The sequence below is a fragment of the Olea europaea genome, chromosome 10 (genome assembly GCF_002742605.1).
Source record: "Olea europaea var. sylvestris chromosome 10, O_europaea_v1, whole genome shotgun sequence".
Taxonomy (NCBI): Eukaryota; Viridiplantae; Streptophyta; class Magnoliopsida; order Lamiales; family Oleaceae; genus Olea; species Olea europaea.
Window position 1 is genome coordinate 40,589,504 of NC_036246.1, and position 20,855 is coordinate 40,610,358.

General features: G+C 34.2%; 2 protein-coding genes and 1 pseudogene across 3 annotated transcripts; 2 read left to right on the top strand and 1 right to left on the bottom strand.

Moving 5' to 3' along the window:
• Positions 1-563: 563 nt before the first annotated feature.
• On the top strand, positions 564-6,520 carry LOC111402262 (calmodulin-binding receptor-like cytoplasmic kinase 3). Of its 2 annotated transcripts, XM_023030436.1 has the most exons (9): positions 564-751; positions 1,441-1,911; positions 2,086-2,337; positions 2,640-2,902; positions 3,573-3,741; positions 3,824-3,913; positions 4,545-4,843; positions 5,494-5,706; positions 6,100-6,520. In XM_023030436.1, exons 2-8 carry the CDS (start codon positions 1,623-1,625, stop codon positions 5,701-5,703), a joined length of 1,572 nt encoding a protein of 523 aa, XP_022886204.1. In that variant the 5' UTR covers positions 564-751; positions 1,441-1,622; the 3' UTR covers positions 5,704-5,706; positions 6,100-6,520. The 2 variants fall into 2 exon arrangements, with proteins under 2 accessions (XP_022886204.1, XP_022886203.1); XM_023030435.1 differs by lacking the exon at positions 6,100-6,520 and having other exon boundaries at positions 5,494-6,015.
• Positions 6,521-8,247: 1,727 nt separating this feature from the next.
• LOC111402264 (defensin Ec-AMP-D2-like) lies at positions 8,248-9,120 on the top strand. The gene is made up of 2 exons (XM_023030437.1): positions 8,248-8,359; positions 8,742-9,120. The coding sequence occupies exons 1-2, from the start codon at positions 8,308-8,310 to the stop codon at positions 8,906-8,908; spliced, it is 219 nt and encodes a 72-aa protein (XP_022886205.1). The 5' UTR covers positions 8,248-8,307; the 3' UTR covers positions 8,909-9,120.
• A 3,414-nt stretch (positions 9,121-12,534) lies between these two features.
• LOC111400660 lies at positions 12,535-19,274 on the bottom strand (annotated as a pseudogene).
• Between the last annotated feature and the right edge of the window lie 1,581 nt (positions 19,275-20,855).

Below are 20,855 nucleotides of genomic sequence, written 5' to 3' on the forward strand. Positions count from 1 at the left end.
TTAGGCATTAGAAATTGCAAAAGTTAAATTAAGGGTGTGTTTGAGCACCTTTAATTTTTAAAAATGTATTATAGAATAGTTGATTGATTGAAAATGTGTGGTTAAAAAAAAGGAAATTTTTTTTATTTGTGTGTAATATTATTTTAATAAAAAATGTGATTGAAAATGAATACTGTAAAAAAAATAATGTGATATTATGGGGCTAAGGGTGTGTTTGAGCTTATTTTTTGGGAAAAATAAATTTTGTAATTGTTAAATTTTGGGGAATATGTGATTATACAATAAGAAAAATTTTAAAATATCTGTACAAAATTATTTAATTGAACAATTTGGGAGCTGTCAAGTGTCGAGTGTGTAAACCGTTGTGTAAATGATTGTGTGAATTTAGCACGGTCCATCTTGTTATAATGACAATCTCAATGTCATGTTTAATCAGTCGAAAAAAAAAAAAACCAATCCAATGACCAAAAAAAAAATAAAAATAAACGACCGTCTGCATTGCCACCGTTATTGACCACGAGCACTATTCTTGATTGAAAATGAGATTTAAAGCATCTTCCACCATAATCTCTTGCCTCATATCGACACCATTTTTCTATTCCAAAAATCTGATTCCTGGCCCGAAATTGAAGACCAAGAAAATGACAATGCAACTTCTCCACTTGTCAACAATTTTCATGCGTTGAATGAGGCTAAAAACGCGAATAAATTTTTTTATCAGCCCATCGTTCTGCAAATCATCCAACTCTCCGTAAACTTCCTCCGATTCTTCTTTTGCATTGTTGTAGCAATCGATATACGTATATTTACAGTAATTTAAATATGCAAATTTTAGATTCTCCCATCTGTGTATCATCAAATGTCATTAAGCTGGTTTTGATTATCTGATTTTAATAAATCTTGACTGGTATTAGTTGATCCCTTCTCCCACCACTTATATTAACAGAATTGACAATACATACTAGGAATGAATTTTGAGTTTGTTGTTAGCATTTGAACTGTGATACAGGCTTAATCTGAAAGTTGGGAAGTTAAGTTACTAGTAATTTTTTATTTGGGTTGGAGTTATATGTGTGTTTTGTGAAGTTGGAAGAAGAAAATTGATAGGTCGTGTTCTTCTAATTCCCACTCGACCCATTCTTTTGACTGCGCTAGCATCAACCAAATCCTTAAAATGAAAGAATTCAAACAAAAAGGCCTTTTCCACAACCACGAAAGGGGGCTTTCTAGATTTCGCATCTAAGTGAATTGTGGGAATATGATAATCTCTTTCATGAATTATTATATTCTCTGTCTTGAAGCAGCATCTTGGGCTTTATAAATAAGAAAATTTTAGAACTTTTTGAATTACAACGGAATGTTGAAGTGCCTATTTCATACATTTTCTATGTTATTTTGGAGCTTAGTTTTCTGAAGAATTTCTTGATTTTGACTTAACAGGCGGTTGTGGAGATTGATGTCGCTTCATCTAAAGCACTATTGAACCTCAAATGAGCATATCGAATTATTCTAGGATAAATTAGGCTCAAACTACATTTCTTTGACTCAACCATCTGGGTAGTGTATGAGTTGCGTTGTGCTTCGTAGTTGAGGATGACTCCATTATGTTTTGTCCTTGAAAGATGCAATATTTTTGCTGCACTTCACTGAAAATGGCTTTTATTTTATTAAGTCTACTATTGATGATGCAATCGCCGAGAATATCTGCATCGGGGATGTTGCAACATAGGAAAGGATGTGGAACTTTCCATATTAGCTACTTGGGTAATCCTGGTCAGGAATTGTTCTATATAGATGGAAAGTTGGTTGACAAATATTTCTTCTGCGAGGCTCTCAGAATATATCAAGCGAACCATTGCTTCGTCACAAGAAATACCAGAAATCAGTATTGTGGATTGGAAATTTCATTAGGTGTGTCCCATCAAACAATTTTTTTATGAACCTTTTGCTTTCTGTTCAAGACATATCTTTATGAGATGCCCACCGTAAAATATTTCACTACTTAGTGAACATTTAGATTGCATATATAAGAATTTTTCCCAGATGGTTTACTAATGAAGTATTGAATTTTCTTGTATAATGCAGAAGAGTTGCATTTAGAGGTGGGAAGAAAACTTTTACAAAGTGTGGTTCGAGAAGGATCTAAAAAGCACGATTTTGATAAAGCATCTCCATTGAAAGGGGATGAATATGCTAACAACCCAATATTAAGCCCCAAAATTTTGGCTGTGGCTGTACCAGCCTTCTTTATTTTATGTTGCGCCTTGCTTTGCCCATGCTTTCAAGCAAGAAAAAGGGGACTTGAGCGTACTGTTCTGTCCAAGGAGCCGAATTCTAGTGAGTAACATCATTTCCATTCATAAGCCACCTTCTGTTATCCAGAATGTTATCACTCTGGAAATAGATGCCTTCAATGAAAGCTAGAGTAAAGGCAGTAGTGGATCAGCTGAAGTAGACCCATGTACTTCTGAGATGAAGTCAATTTTCTTATATTTATGATATAGATATATTCTAATAATGAAAGTCCTTGGGCATAGCTATGCATAATCAATACAAAAAAAATAGTAATTTCAGCTCACACATTTAGTGCAGCTAGTTTTATGAGCATACTTTTATCCAATATTGCACTATTCTTGCAGTGAACTCAGTTTCATCTTTAGAAATGAGCTCTGTTTCTGAGAAGATTCCTGCCAGTCCACTACGAGTTCTGCCTAGTCCTTCAAGGTTTTCCATGTCTCCAAAACTTAATAGGGGTGGATCTGTTCATCTTTCTATGAGCCAAGTTGCCAGAGCAACACATAATTTCTCACAATCACAAATAATAGGTAAAGGGGGTTTTGGAGCTGTCTACAAGGCCGAGCTACCAGACGGCCAGGTCGTTGCCATTAAACGGGCCAAAAAGGTATATTTCTGATTTTTTTACTAGACTTTGAGTTTGCAGCTTCTGATAGCTTTGGTGGGCTAATAATTGCTCGCGACATTTTTTTCCAAAAGCATGATGTGCCAATATTATTGCTCAATGATTAACCTTAGGAATCAAGTTACTTTGATTTATATACTAATAAAGAAAGTGAGAAAAGTGATGCCAAAAACTTAAATGCCCTTAACCTTTTAGGTTTTATATGTATTATTGTAGATATTTTGACCATAATTCCAAGCTAAAAGAGATGTATGTCGTAGCCCACCCCTGGCATAGAGAAGGAAGAATGGGAACTGACTTTTAGGGTTTGAATTCATTCAAGCATTTAGGCTAAAGTAATCATGTCGCAAGGCTTAACGAAGTTTAATACTGGTGGTCTACCTACTGCAGCTCTCTTCTTTTACCCGAGCTTTGGGACTAGCTAAAAATTATAAATGTCAAAAATTTGGAAGTCACCACCCAAGTTAAAGGAATTGAAGGTGTGTCAAAACTAAAGATAAAATGAAATTATAAAGTGAAATTGCGAATAAAATCAAAGTGGAACCGGGGTAGACAAGTTTCTTTTATAGAGATATGAATTAGGACAGTTTCTTAGTTGGCCTTTTCCGACATTTAATTCTGTAATTGATTTTTAATTTTTGGGGAAAAAAAGAAGGAACACTTTGAAGGGCTGCGGACTGAATTTAAGAGTGAAGTTGAACTTCTGGCTAAAATTGATCATCGGAATCTAGTCAAGCTGCTTGGTTATGTTGATCAAGGAGATGAGCGCCTGATTATTACAGAGTATGTGCCAAATGGTACACTTAGAGAACATCTAGATGGTAAACCTCTTAAACTCTTGAGACATCACAAATATTCTAATCAGGCAAGTATAATTGCTATTTTGGTTGATTTCCTCTGTAGGAAGGAAGGGAAAGATACTGGATTTCTATCAGAGACTTGAAATATCCATTGATGTTGCTCATGGCCTAACCTATCTCCATCTGTATGCAGGTGATAGCTCTTTCTGCAGAGTTGATTTGCTTTTGTAATTTTTTTTTTCCACAAAGAGATATGGAAAGAAAAACAACTACTTATGCTTTATTGCATGGAACGAAAAACAACTACTGTCATGAAACTGAAACTACTGATGCTTTATTGCATCAATACCATGCTTTTACCAAGAAAACTACAATTACGATTTAAGATTGTGATCCTGAAAGAGCTGCTTTGAATTACAAATGTACTCCCTGATTTTCGATGATGTGCATTACTAAATTATCTAGACACGAGCATGTTTGGAAGTTTGTCTGTGAACATGTTTGGATAAATTACTTTTTCTTACTTTCAAATAAAATATGTTGTTCTTTTGCAGTAGCTATTACATTATTGTCAAATTAAGTAACTTATTTTCAACTTTAATCAATAAAATATTATTTATTTTAGAACTTACTTGTTTACTTATATGTAAATTTTTAAGCTTAACCAAACACGTTAAAAAACCATGCTTAAAATCCCCTTGTAATTACTGGTTCACACTATTGTCTTATTAAAATCTTTATGCAAATTTAGCCTATTTTAATGTGCTTGTCCTTATTTTTGATTTTCTGGTGGAATATCCCTATTCTCCTTGGATCCTATGTAGGGAAGCAAATTATCCATAGAGATGTTAAGTCCTCCAATGTTCTTTTGACTGAGCGCATGAGAGCCAAAGTTGCAGATTTTGGGTTTGCGAGGCTAGGAGAGATGGACTCTGAGAAAACATATGTTTCAACCCAAGTAAAGGGCACAGTTGGTTACCTTGATCCGGAGTATATGAGGACATATCAACTCACATCCAAGAGCGATGTATTCTCATTTGGGGTATTGTTAATAGAAATTTTAACCGGTCGTCGACCTGTGGATTTGAAGGGACCACTCAATGACAGGGTGACAATTAAATGGGTAAGATTTTATACTTAGACAAGGTTACTCGCTTTAGTCATTAATCATTATGTAATACCTGTGTTTCAAGGAGAGCCTAAACTAACGAGAATTCATAATGTTTCTATTTTGATACTTGACTTCATTAATTAGGATGCTTGTTACTTATATATAAACTATTTCTTACTATCATTTGAGAAAGCAGAAAAAGAGGGACAACCGAATAGAAATAATCAAAGATCTTGTATTTTCAAAAAGAGTATGACGCTATAAATGCAATTAAATCTGTAGTTAATGAACTGACGGCCTGCTCGCTTAGGGATTCATTGTTGCAAAGTCATGGTGTTTTTTTTTTTTTTTTTTTTAAATCCCCTTAAGCTGAATTCCTGCAATTTTAATCTTTTCACAAAGTTAATTTTTCCAAGAAGTTCCTCCACACCCATCCCACCCTGTCGTTTTCACATTTTCATTTAGACATCTTTTCTTTAATGTACTAATTAAACCACAACCAAGACAGTCTCCCCAAAGATAAAATGTACCAGTATGCATCCATAGTTCCCGGAACTAAGAGTCTTTGAAACCAGCTTACAGGGAACGAATGGCTGATTTAAGATTTAATGTTTGGATAAAGAAAAGATTTGCAGAACTCATCATACACAATGTTTATGTAGGCTTTCAGGAAGTATAATGAGGGCAAATTTTTGGAAATGTTAGACCCTTTAATGAAGGAAGCAGTAGATGAAGAAACGCTAGCGAAAATGTTTGGTTTGGCCATCCAATGTGTAGCACCTACACGAACTGATCGTCCAGACATGAAATCAGTCGGAGAGCAGCTCTGGGGAATTAGAATGGACTACTTGAAAAGCGGAAGGAGAGATTGACAGGTGAGTGTTGTAGACAAAGTTTGTTTGGTGTTGTCATGGTTTTTCCTTTCAATCATTATTCTTGATGAACAAAGGACAGATGTGTTAGAATACATCATCCCATATATATATACACATAGATATATCAGTCGCTGCTAACAATTTAAATCGAAGAATTAAGTTTTTTGTAATTGTATTCATGTTGTCGTCTTCTTTCACTTCCATTTCTTGAATCCTTTGGGATGCTTATCTAATTGGGGGACGAGGATAGGTGCGAGCTTTCATAAGAAATTCTTTCAAAAAGAGGAGATTATCAGTGATTCAGCAGTAGTCTATTGTTTAGCTTGCTTGGCATTAGTAACACTATTTGTTTAAACCGCTGCATTTTCCCTATGCTAAACTGGAATTGTGCAGAATTATTTCATTAACAATGGACTGAAGGCATTTTGTGTGGACCTTTTTACACTTAGACTGGGCTGGGCTGGGCACTACAGTACAGTATTGAGATAGGCATGACGAAATTTATGAGTTGCAACTTATACAATTCAGCATATGAAAGGTGTCCAAAACGGTGTTTCCTTTTTCCTTTTCCTAAGTTTTCTGATTCTGCTCTTTGAGATTGTTCGTTGGATAATAACCATATAAGTTTGGAAAAGCCTTGGTGTATATAATTTACGTACATAAGGGCGTCCACATGCACAACCCTATAAGTTTCTATATTAGATAACAATTTTCCTTCATATAAATTTCTTTAATTGTTGGACAGACAGAAAAATAAACAATTTCCAGAATTATCTATTAACTCTTCCACGGTACATTTGTCATTTTGGAAATATCTCTCTTGGCATTGGATTCTTTCTTTGTGGACACTGCTCATTGCTTAAGGTAGGAGCAGGAGTGTACGAACTGTCATGCATGTGAGGCCGGGCCCACAAGTCCGGCCCATGTCGACTAGTTCAATCGTACTTAATGCTTAAATATGCTCTCAAAAAAAAAAAAAAAAAATCAAGGTCGAAAATTAGAAATTTAGAAATTTCTCAAAATAATACGGTTTGGCTTCAAAACTGGTTGGTTTATATTGAAATTTTGACCTATGATCCTTGATTTTTTGGAGTTAATTTACTAGCCAATTTTGAAAAAAATTACATTGTTCGATTGAGAGAGAGAAGAGGGTAGCAGTATTCTGACATGAAAATGCTGACTACTCAATATCTCTGCATTTGTGCATGCCTTGCCTTAACTCTAAAATCTATCCTCCATGCTTTTTTGACCTCCCAGCTGTAGACAGCAAAGCTCCATCCTCCACGTTTTCCATTCTTCTAATCTCTAGCTTCATAAAGTGAGTTGCTCATAAATAAATTTATTTTTTTTGTTGTCAAAATAAGTTACTTTTTAAAAGTATGGTAAATACAAGATTTTCAATTTGCTCGAGCTTTTAATTTGAGCTTTTAATTTGATGTGTATTCACACTTTTTATCGCTGATATATCTACTAAAGCATGGGCTGATCCACAAAGGGGACGGTGGGATTCACTGCCTCCACACTAAAATTGAAATCCAAGATTTTACATAAGATTTTCAAAATAAAATTCCTTATAATTTTTAATTTTGCTCTCACAATTAAAATTTCATGAAATTTGCCCCTCACAATTCTACTCTTTTAACTCCATACTGTACTAAAGCAGAGATGGTGCACACTCGTTCGTCACTAAAGCATATATATTTGTCCTCCTCCTTTTGTAACCTCATTTGGCGTTTTCTTAATTTTTGGATCATACAATGGACGCATGTGACGGCATGTCCCCCAGGGCATATCTCCCAGTGGCAAAAGGAAGGGCGGATAGGACTCAGCGCGGCAGTATGCAGAGTTCGATTCTCCGCAAGGTGGAATTGGCTTTGTTGCAAGCGGGAGTTACCATATGGGTTAACCGCCTTGGCCTATCCATGTGCTCTCCACCCTGGCTCCTGGGAGGCACATCTTGCGATTTACCTCCTCCACGATGGCCCAGGACAGGGTCGGTAGGGGCCCTTAAGGTTGGGGTTCAACTTTTTTTTTTCAATTCTACTTTTCATCCTAACTTTTCCGACCTTTGAAAAAAGAACAAGTCAGACCATTTTCAGCACTACACCAAAATTTGTACCATTTTATACTAAATTTTGCACCAAATCAAAATTATTTTTCAACCATTACACCAAAATTTACACCAAATAAACAGTGTTTTATTATTTTATTCATTCTTTCGATTTTTCTCAATGTATTTATTTTAAAAAATTATTTATTTATTTTATAACTATTTAAATTATTAAATCATAACTACGTTAAATTAACAAATAAATTTATTACTAAATTATTCACGTGTTTTATATATTATGTTAAATTGATAAAAATAATTGATTATATTATTAATTTATGATAAACAATTACGTTAAATTTACAAAAATAATAAACTTTAATAATATAAACTTTACGTTAATTATTACTGATTATATTATTAAAAATAATAAACTTTAATAATATAATTAATAGTCACTAGGAGAACCCATGGTGCAAATTTCCCTATAAATACCTGTCTACTATGACCTTAAATGCCACCCCATTCCATTTTCACTTTCTACATCTAAGATGGGACGCTATGCAGCTGTGTTCTTCATGCTCATGCTTGTCATGCTCACCGGTTCGTATATATATAAATAAGATTTTAACTTATTTATCCTTTTCAATACAGTAGTGGAGATTGAAATTAGATTTTTAGTAAATTTTGATTTTGATAAAAGTTAGTAAAATCTGTAGTTAAGATTAATTGTTGACTTTGACTTTGGATTTTAATTTCTGTTCAACTTGGGTGAACTAGTTTTTGAACACATGAACCAAAGATCACATCAATTTTTTTGCAGTTTTTACGAAGAAAAAATTTAACAATGTTCATTCAGCTGTAATTTGGACATTAAGAGAACCAACTGAACAATGTTTTTGTTAGTGATTAACACTGTAAATTCTAATTTCATTAACTACTGAATAACTTATTAAATATTGTGAGACTTGAATATTTTTGTTAGGTCCTTTAATGGTGGCAGAGGCAAGGACTTGTGAATCCCAAAGCCACCGGTTCAAGGGATCTTGTGTTAGTAAAAGCAACTGCGCGGCGGTTTGCCAGACTGAGGGATTTCCCGACGGCTATTGCAGGGGCTTTCGCCGCCGCTGCTTCTGCTCCAAACATTGTTAAATCACCGTCTTGACGGTCGTTTTCTGGCAGTCTCTGGTGGTGTCGGTCGACGGTCATCAATTTTCCTGAGAAAATTATGTCCTTTAATTAATGTGCTTTTTCTGCTCACGGTCTTTGGTGTATGAATAATATTTAGTGTGTAATAATCTGTGAGATGTTTCTAATAACACGTTAAGTGATTTTGTACTAAACAAAATTACTTTCATTTTATATGATCGAAAAAGTCCGATCGTTGGTGCTAGATAATTCGTAATATAGACATAACTCAAACTGCGTGCATGTTTGGTAGAGATTTTGATAATTGAATTTTTAATCGTTATAGATAAATTGAGTCCTATATGTGAGAAAAAAATTCAAAAATAATGATTGAAATAGTGAAATAACGATAAAAAATTTAATTTTAATTGGATTAATAACTATATCATTATTTATTTATATCCTTGACAAATAACGGCCTTGTTAAGGATAAAGTTTATATTAATCTATTTAAGCGTCCTATAACCTTTGAAGTCTTTAAATAAAATAAGAGGAAATTTCACAATATGTTCATTTTTATCTAGTCATTTGCAAAAATATCTACTATTGCAAAAATGTCTAATTTGGAAAAATTTAGATCAAAATACTCTTATTAACAATTTATAATTTCACACTAAGACAAAAAAATTGATATTTTTGCAATATTGTTATTGATCAATAAAATTTTAACACATAACCTGCCATATTTATTTTAAAAAAATATACATGTTAAATCACAATAAATGCTGTATTTTTCATTGATTCAAAAATGTCGAAAACGACATTTTTAAATGTAGAGAAATGTTATATTCAAAATGAAATGTTATTCTAGACAAATGAAATGGTGTTCAAATGTTGAGAATGACATATGAAATGTCGAGAAATATTATTTTAATGTAATTTCTCATGGAAGTCACTTCTCAAAATTTGTGACAAATTAATAAAAAAATCAAATGTCGAGAATACCATTTCAAAATGTAGCTTTTCATTAAGAACATAATAAATAAATTGGCACTAAATTCAAATGCGAGGACACTTTTTAACTTATACATTTAAAATTGGACATTCTTAAAAATACCCCATAAAATAATGTACCTTGTCTTGCATTGAATGAATATCCAATCATCATGTACCTTCAGAGACCATTTATTAAAGATTTATCTTAGGCAGCCACTAAGGCCTAAGGTTAGACTAATGTATTTATCTTTATTAGAGATAATTATCATATGAAATGACATGATAAAATCAGATCTCCTATTCATGAATTTAAATTGGCATTATTATTTTATAGTGCATCAGCTTAACCGTGCTCTCACAACAAAAGAAACAAAAAATTAAAATCTCACTCTTTCTACCCATTTATATAGGCTGGTTTTATTGTTTACATGGATTAGTAAATCTTATTTAATGTTATTGAAAAAGGAATTTTTATCAAAAACTCATCTAGTCTACCTTTATTTATATTTGTACAATTTCAATATTAGGTGGAAAAAATATATTATAATTAGGCAAATTAAATAAAAATATATTAGTAAACGAATAAAATAAAATATTCTCAATAAAGAAATGAGACTATATAATTGAGATAAGAAAATAAAAACGGTCAACATTATAGGAGAAAGTATATTAGTATCAATTCCATCCTAAGATTTGGCTAAGCTTAAAGCCACTTTTCAAGAAAGTAAGGTTTCCTTTCTAAAAGGAGCAAGATTGTGAGTAAGGAAAAAAAAAAAAAAAAAAACTTCAAGAAGTATGTAGAGCTGTGCTGCACTTACAGAAAAAAAAAAGTCACAATTTTTCTAGACAACTCATAGTGGGTATGGGCGGATGATATTTTTTGGCATTTTTTTTTATCATACATGTGTCTGTTCTAATAGAATTTTGTGAACTTGAATTCCGTCCAAATGGAAATTTCCAATTATGTGTGCCAAAAATGAAAAAAAAGGTTTTGCTTCTTTTTAAGCATAGTCAAACAATATTCAACCAACTGCCCATGGAACTTTGAGCATAAAAATTGCTACTATGACAGCGAACTAAATCTGCAGGACAGCAAAACTCATAACCTCAAGCAAAAAGATGTTGAAAGTCGACTATTCTAATTTATCATTGTAATGGTACAAAAATAGCTGAAATTCAATCTTATTATGGTGCATTTCCAATATGCTTATATTTACAGAGATGTAAAATATATACTGCGATTGTGCCAAAAAAGAAAAAGAAAAAGGAAGCCTAATGGAATAATAACGGCCTTTTAATTGGTAAAACCCTGGATCGAAGATGAAGGATCGAGTTCAGTATAATGAAAAATACATGCTGGAAGCATACTAATGGGTCGAAAGCTATTTGAAGACAAGATTAAGATTGTCTGAAGAGTAATTCAGTTAGGGTTGGGCGAATCTCTCTAACCGAACCGAATTGAACCGAACCCGACGGTTCTTGTCAAATTAAATACCTGAACGGGTATCTGAATTGAGAACCGACGGGCACGGTTCGGTTCTCGATTCTAGACCAAGAACCGAAGAACCGAATCTTTCTATTTTTTTTATATTGAGTAAATCAAATTATTTTAATTTTAATTTTTTCTAAACAAATTAACAATTTCTAAATCCAAATTTTTGACCCAATAATTTGTTTCATTTCTAATTTTTTTAATTTTTGGCCCCATTACCCATTTTATTGTTTCATTTTTTAGCCCAACAAGATCAAATCAACTAAATAACTCTAAATACCTACATTAAAGTACATAATATTGTCTCGACTCTCGCACTCACTATCGCAGTCCAATCAATTAAATAACTCCAATATGCTTATAGTTACAGAGATGTAAAATATATACTGCGCAGTTCGATCTTTTAATTGGTAAAACTCTGGATCGCCCCATTTTATTGTTTCATTTTTTAGCCCAACAAGATCCAATCAATTAAATAACTCTAAATACCTACACTAAAGTACATAATATTATCTCGACTCTCGCACTCACTATCGCAGTCCAATCAATTAAATAACTCCAATATGCTTATAGTTACAGAGATGTAAAATATATACTGCGCAGTTCGATCTTTTAATTGGTAAAACTCTGGATCGCAGATGAAGGATCGAGTTCAATATAATGAAAAATACATGCTGGAAGCATACTAATGGGTCGAAAGCTATTTGAAGACAGGATTAAGATTGTCTCAAGAGTAATTCAGTTAGGGCTGGGCAAATTTCTCGAATTGAACCGACCGAACCGAACCCGACGATTCTTGTCAAATTAAATACTCGAACGGGTATCTGAATTGAGAACCGACGGATACGGTTCGATTCTCAATTCTAGACCAAGATCCGAAGAACCGAATAAGAACCGAATCTTTCTATTTTTTTTATATTAAATAAATCAAATTATTTTAATTTTAATTTTTTCTAACAAATTAACAATTTCTAAATCCAAATTTTTGGCCCAATAATTTGTTTCATTTTTAATTTTTTAATTTTTGGCCCCATTACCCATTTTATTGTTTCATTTTTTAGCCCAACAAGATCCAATCAACTAAATAACTCTAAATACCTACACTAAAGTACATAATGTTGTCTCGACTCTCGCACTCACTATCGCAGTCCAATCAATTAAATAACTCCAATATGCTTATAGTTACAGAGATGTAAAATATATACTGCGCAGTTCAATACAAAGAAAACATTGTGCCAAAAAAGAAAAAGAAAAAAAGAAGCCTAATGGAATAATAACGGGCTTTTAATGGTTAAATCTCTGGATCACAGATGAAGGATCGAGTTCAGTATAATGAAAAATACATGCTGGAAGCATACTAATGGGTCGAAAGCTATTTGAAGACAGGATTAAGATTGTCTGAAGAGTAATTCAGTTGCTAATTTTGTATATTCCGCTCAAGTATTCAGTCCTGAGGGATCTACTCAGTGGTAGAAATTCTTATAGAAAGCTCTAAATTTATTCTCAACTGGTTTACAAAAAGTTGATACAAAACAGCATTTCATATTAGAGAACAATTTCTTGTTCCCTCATTCATGTTTTTAACTTACCAGACTGCAAATGGATGCATTCCTACGAAGGTCCTTTACAGCGTTGAAGAAGCAAAAGAATATATCGTCAAGTCATTTAGGAACTCTGTACGGACAAGGCTATTCACAAAACTCCCAAGCATAATGGCACAGCTCTTCTATAACTCTCTAATAAGTCTGCCCAAACGAGGAAACCGGAACCTTAACCTTTTCCACCGGCCTCGTGTCAACGAAGGATTCAAATTCAGGATATGTTCTGGCATGAAATCGTGCCTCGTCAATATACCCACAACTGGAATGTGCTGGAAAAAGAATAACGCCATCTGAATAAAACTAGGACCATGGAGAAGCACTGGAAATACACATGCATTTTCGTATGCTTATGCGTGCTTGTGATAAAACTTAAAACTCGTGCACATAGAAGTGTAGCATCATAAGAAGTTGTAATGGAACTTCCTTCAATGAGAGAAGCGGTAGTATTTTCAGGATCACATGGTAAAGAAGAAAACTTGGAGCATGTTTCGATAAGTTTAAAAGGTTTGCTTGTAAGTTAATAAGTTCTAAAATGAATACTGTTTTTAATCTGTGTAAGTTTAAATAAGTATTTGATGGTAAGGTAGTTACGTAAGAGTAAATTTCAAAATAAGTATTTTTTTAATTTAAAAGTAAGAAAATAATTACATATTCAAACATTTTCGGAAACAAAAATGTTAATTAGAATTAACTTTTACATTTTTTAAGATTAGCCAAACATACCATGAATAGAGGAACATTATAAAAACATGACGGCTATCGAGTGTCAACAGACAAAAAAGGAGAATAAGGGTCATCATAATAATGCACTAATCAAGTAAAACTGAAAGGCATCTCAAGCATGTGAAATACTTCAGATGCACCGGTAGAGCAATAAACCATTAAGAAAGTTGATGGGACAAAAATTCTTACCCCGGAAACCTTGGGAACAACCAACAGGTGCCTTAGTCCAACTTCTCGGAAAAGTATGAGGGCCTTTGCTAGAGACATTGTCTCTACAACGGTGTACGGTGTTGCATTGGTGAAAGGATGCAAATCTATGAACATTTCCATCTCTTCATTTGACAATTTTATATCTTCAATTTTATCACCATTACCCAAACCCTTCTTGGCAAAATCATTAGAGGAAAACTGTAAAAAGGCATCAGGGCCAATTGGTACCGGAGTTCGCAAGAAAGCTTTCTTCTTTAACAATGTAATAAGATGGGCTCGCAGGATCAAACCAAATAGAACTGGGGACTCAGAAAGCGGGGGCTCATCTACCACCGGGAACCCATTATGTCCCGTGGTTTTGAGAACATGTACTATATTACCAACCTTCTCAATGCCATGGAAGATCTGTAGCGGCCCTGTAACCACGTCACAAACTGTCAATTGCCTCATGTATGGCTCTGCATGAGTTTCCAAGTAAGGAAAACCCTTTGATTTCATAATGAGGTCGTATATATTTCCATTAAATGCATCGGCTACAGTCTTGGAGATAAGAAGAACGAGCATTATAAGTGGCAGCAACAATAGATTGTTGGTCAGTTCGAGAATTATCACACATAAGGAAACTGTCGTCCTCATAGATCCCCCAAGAAGAGCAGCTGAACCCAGAACAGCAAAGAGGCCCTGGTTTAAGTTCGAGTGCGAACCAATTATCATCCCAACAAAACGTCCATAAGCTGCACCTGTTACAATAACTGGCACAAAGAGACCCGCAGGAGCCACAATTCCATAACTAAAAATGCTGAGGACAAAGCAGGTAACAAAGAAAATTAGCATTGATAAATGATGGAACTCTGAGTCGGTGTCTTTGCTGAAGAGGTTCTTGATTGCATCGTCATTCGTGTTAAAAAAGAGACTTGCAAGATCGTTATAATGACCAGGAGGGCACTGAAATTTCTTGTAATTACCAGACCGGCCAATTGTTGGACAAGGCTCTGATGTATCTGATGGACAAGAACGGCAAGATGCAAGCCATGGTAATCCAAATAGAAGACAGGAAGTGAAAATGGAGATACAGCAAGCCAAAATTATCTTGTAAAAGATTCCTTTTCTGAGACGAAGAAAGAAGAACAAGGTGAATAATTCTCGAAGTGATAAAACAGTCGGGCTAAAATGATATCTGATCCGCATCATAAGAGCATATTATGAAGCGAAGGATGAAAAGTAAAAATTGAAGTCTTACTCATTAATAAAATTATAAAGTCGGAGAACCTTATTCAGTAAAAAATTGTAGATACTTCCTAATATGCCCCCTATGACTCCAAGAACGAGAACAGGAGGCACATCCCTGAGGTGATAAGATATGTTTGCTGAGGTGACATCGTACATAATCAGACCTCCTTTGCCAAATAGTCCGCATTTGCCTCTCAAACAAACATCTATTAGGGCCGAAGGATAATTGCAACAACGGCAGTAGTGAAGTAAGCTCTCCACAGAAGAGTACTTCTCCACCTGCAGAAGAAAATCAAGAATGAATGACTCCACGCTATCACATAATTTATAATCACCAAAATATCAAAATCATTAGTTATGTCTGCCAATAATTTATAACATCAGAAATATCAGGCCTTAGAATATCAAGCACTGACTAACTGTGCTCAGAAAATAGCGGACATAAAAAGTAATAGGGCCCTGCAGAACAAAGCATCCCCACAATCGAGGGTCATATAAAATACAATCTAGTAAGATAAAATAATATTTTGTGTTATGAACCGAGGACTCATCACCAGTGTAACTTGCTGCAAAGGGGGTAAGCATACCAAAAAAAAAAAAAAAAAATTATTGTGTATATACGCAGCGTCATTGCACACTCACTCTGCGAGTTCCTCTTAAGCATCCATGATCCTTTTAATATATCTCACCCAGACATATATATATATATATATATATATATATATAGAGAGAGAGAGAGAGAGAGAGAGAGAGAGAGAGAGGTGTGTGCACAACTAAGAGAGCAGTGTTTGTACTCATAGTCGAGGCTTTCGATAGGGCAAAGATTGGAGCCAACAATTGCGACTTGAGAAGTATTATTAAACTGCGACCGTTGCAGCTCCAGTGGCGGCTCCTGCTGCCGTCGATACTGAAGCAGTGGCTCATACAGCAGCACCGCCGCCTCTCCATCGGCAGCCGACACATTTGGAATCTCCGACGACATCAGAATTTACAAGGGGGAAAAAAAGAGAGAATTAGCGTGATTTAATGAATAATGAATGTTGGGTCTGTGAGTTGAAGAGAGGAAGAAAAATGGCGTAAAAAGGACAGTTACAATTACGCGCGTCCGAAAGGAGACTCACATGCACAATTATTGGATTGGATGGAGAATCTCTCTCTCCCTTTATTTTATTTTTCTTTAATTATTCACTGAAGTCGTACCGATAGAGAATAATAGTCGATATGTTACTCTTACAATTTATTTTACAATGTATATGTTGACAAATATTACGTCCATTTTTTATTTTTTTTTATATTCAGGTATCCATCTTATAGTGATTAAATCCTGGAGTCTACACCTTTGTCCCTCAAACTGCAGACAGGTTAAATCGCAGATTGTACCTCAAACTGACCAGTGCTCAAGTGCCCCCAACCGATCTGTCAAAATGTCAAGCAAGTCGTTTCTCATCTTTGCACCTTGCCTTCCAGTAGAGCTCCTGTCTTTCAAGAGCCTTCCAAGAATCGAACTCACAATCTCTGATCTGCCAACCTTAAAGCGCTCTCATCTTTGTCAGTTGGAATGTGCCCTGAAGGGCAATATTACATCCATTTTTCTACACATTTATTGTCAATTAAGTTGTGCTTAAACATTATACAAGTGACTTTATTCAATACTTATAAAGGCATAGAAAAGTTATAGTGGAAATTGAAGAAAGATACAGTAAGATGATTAAAAAGTGGATGATGGTTTTACATATTTATGATGCTCAAGTAAAATTACTGGGTCTCTACTCTCCACTTCTAATATCTCCCTAGCTGTAACTCTAGAAAAATAATCTGAGTTGAGTCTGTTCAGCTTGGAATGGGGCTGTGAAGCCTGTCAAAATTTCTTATACAACTACAAAAGCATAAATGGATTATTGGCACGCACCTTGAATCTTGCACAAGTTACAAGTAATGCTTATGCTTGAAGTAAATTGATTAGGATGATAAATTTCACATACTTCAATATTCTAATTTGTTACCAATATACATTGCATTTGTTATATGTAGGTCTTGAAAGTTCAAGGCTCTGGTCAAAATAATTTAAATCAAGGTCCACTCCACAGAAAATTATCAAATTAATACATAATCCTTGAGTAATTGAGCAATTCTCCAACTGAATAATATCCTGGTCGAAAAACAGAGAGTATGAGAGAGGGCAGTGCTATCCAATTACTTGAATCACAAAGTACCTTGACAAACAGAGTCCGCAGAGAAAATATTGCTGGTGCGTCGACACCATTTAGGTAAGCCTTAACCTCTGGTATGCCTGAACCAGCAGCCTCTGGCGCTATTAGAGCAGTGATCAGACTCGCAAACAATGTCAACCCAAGATTTAAAGATGCAAATACTAGGAAAGCCGCAATGTACCTGTACTCAAATTCACAACCAATTAATATATAGTGGGGATTCTGTTTCTGTACTCTTCTATATTTAACTGGTTGGAAAAATATTTTTTTTTATAAAAGGTGAACGCTAAATCAAGTTAACAAAAATAATTAAACTTCAAACGCGTGTGAACTTAAAATAATCGAGATTTTACTTTCTGGCCAACATCATGTCGGAGGTAATAACGAATTTTGTGCCAGCAATGTTTTCAATGGCAAGGTTGTTGAAGAACCCAAGGAGGCTGACAACGAGTCCAATAAGAAAACACAGCATCCATTTTGTGAAAATGTATTGAAATATTTGGATCTTCCCTCTGATCCTCCAATCTTGCTTGAAAAGATCATTCTCTATAAGCCTACATAGGTAAAATTCCCTTAATTAGATTGCAAATGGTTGTAAGCTAGAAAAAGGAGAGGCAAAGAAGACGAGAAAACAAGTGTCTCCCCTCACATTTTTCTCCTATTTTCAATAAATTGGGAAAGAAATCACACGCCTAAGCACTGTCATATATTAAGGGAAACACAGCGAAAAGATTAATAGGATCAAAGGCAAAATACTTGCAATAATTCCTGGGAAACACAACGAAGGTATATTTGTATGGCTAAATTTTTTTCTAGGACATTTCAAAGAAACGTGCAGAAAGATACAGTTCACTTAACCTTGATATAAATTGGAAAATAACCAAAAAATAATAATAATAATAATAATAATAATAAATAAATAAAAAATGACACACACACACACTCTTCATTTTTCCAGTTGCCACGAGAAACAAGGAAACTACAAAAGTACAAGCAAAAGAAAGCAGAAGTAGACAATTGCCTTCCATTTTTCTCTTCCACAAATTTTTGAGAATTTTCCATACGAGACAAAATTTTAATTGACATCATAATTCATCAATCAAATACCAAATTATAAGCTAGTAAAAAAAAAAAAAAAAGTCAATTCTGAATCGTTCAATATATACGCAGCGTCATTGCACGCTCACTCTGCGAGTTCCTCTTAAGTATCCATGATCCTTTTAATATATCTCACCCAGACATATATATATATATATATATATATATATATAGAGAGAGAGAGAGAGAGAGAGAGAGAGAGGTGTGTGCACAACTAAGAGAGCAGTGTTTGTACTCATAGTCGAGGCTTTCGATAGGGCAAAGATTGGAGCCAACAATTGCGACTTGAGAAGTATTATTAAACTGCGACCGTTGCAGCTCCAGTGGCGGCTCCTGCTGCCGTCGATACTGAAGCAGTGGCTCATACAGCAGCACCGCCGCCTCTTCATCGGCAGCCGACACATTTGGAATCTCCGACGACATCAGAATTTACAAGGGGGAAAAAAAGAGAGAATTAGCGTGATTTAATGAATAATGAATGTTGGGTCTGTGAGTTGAAGAGAGGAAGAAAAATGGCGTAAAAAGGACAGTTACAATTACGCGCGTCCGAAAGGAGACTCACATGCACAATTATTGGATTGGATGGAGAATCTCTCTCTCCCTTTATTTTATTTTTCTTTAATTATTCACTGAAGTCGTACCGATAGAGAATAATAGTCGATATGTTACTCTTACAATTTATTTTACAATGTATATGTTGACAAATATTACGTCCATTTTTTATTTTTTTTTATATTCAGGTATCCATCTTATAGTGATTAAATCCTGGAGTCTACACCTTTGTCCCTCAAACTGCAGACAGGTTAAATCGCAGATTGTACCTCAAACTGACCAGTGCTCAAGTGCCCCCAACCGATCTATCAAAATGTTAAGCAAGTCGTTTCTCATCTTTGCACCCTGCCTTCCAGTAGAGCTCCTGTCTTTCAAGAGCCTTCCAAGAATCGAACTCACAATCTTTGATCTGCCAACCTTAAAGCTCTCTCATCTTTGTCAGTTGGGATGTGCCCTGAAGGACAATATTACATCCATTTTTCTACACATTTATTGTCAATTAAGTTGTGCTTAAACATTATACAAGTGACTTTATTCAATACTTATTGTCATTGTCGCGACTTAAATTATGAATAAGTTACATGTTAAATATTTATTTAAAATGCGGGTTAAGTTTAATTATCGTGCACCTATACAAAATAATAATACACTAGTCTTTTGCATTTCTAAATACTTCTCTTTATTAAATTGTGCTTGATGTAAGCTATCAAATATGTCAATAGCAAAAACAATTCAAATATTTACGCCAAATGTGTAAAGGATCGAGTTGAAAAGGGTAAAAATAATAATAATAAAAAAAAAGGACATTTCGTCACAAGAATGTAACATCCTATTTCCTCGTAAACTAAAAAGTTAAAATGATGTGTTGATTTTATACATACATCTAATTTTATAGAGTTAAGTTTGATTATCTTAAAAGTGAGGTTACCCAACTCGTTTGTATCATTAGTAGGATTATATCATTTATTTAATTTAATCTAAACGCAATATCGAAATTTTTATTTTGTTTAATTTGGTCATTAATAATGATTTTGTAACCATTCCACAAGAAGTCCGATTAATTTTTATATTGTTTGTGTGATTAAGGATATACCATACGTTGAATAAAAGTGAGTTTTATTGAACAGATTATTGGCTATTATTTATTACCAATATTGAAACACTTTCGACTTCACAACTAATTAAAATTTTGGGGACTATTTAATTATAAGTTCAAATTCAAGGACATAGTTGAAAAGTTTATATTTTGTTTCTCAATAGTACGGTTGTCGCTTAATTAAATTTGTCGTAGTTTGGTGAGAAGTTACTCCTTGTAATTTTTTATCATAACGTGGGTTGACATAATTAATTAAAAAGTTCTGAACAACCTCACACTAAAGCCACGTCAGCTTTTTGCATAAAATAATAAAAAACACGTGGCAAGTATTTTTGCCCACACTCGGCAACTGGCATTAAAAAGACAGATAATTTTTATTCAATTTGTCTTGGTGTTAAGGTAGGGGTAATCTCTACCGTACTCTCACATGAAGAAGGATGTTGGGAATCTATTTATACATGCACAGCAAAAAATTAAAATTATTTTAATTTTCATCGAGAATTCCTTTGTGTTTAGATAGAAATCGTGATACAAATTGTACCTTTGAAGAATTCTGCAAACCTTTTGTTTTTCTTTTCGTTCCAGCAATCTTGATTCGCCACCCACAACTGTCCAATTGTCCAGCCTCCAACGGTGATCCACACAGAGAATAAGATTGCAGCTACCAGAGTTTTCTCCTCTTATGCTATCAAGAATAATTATGAAAAATCATATAGATTGAAAACCCTAGCCTTATATTTATATAAGCACAAACGGGTATGGT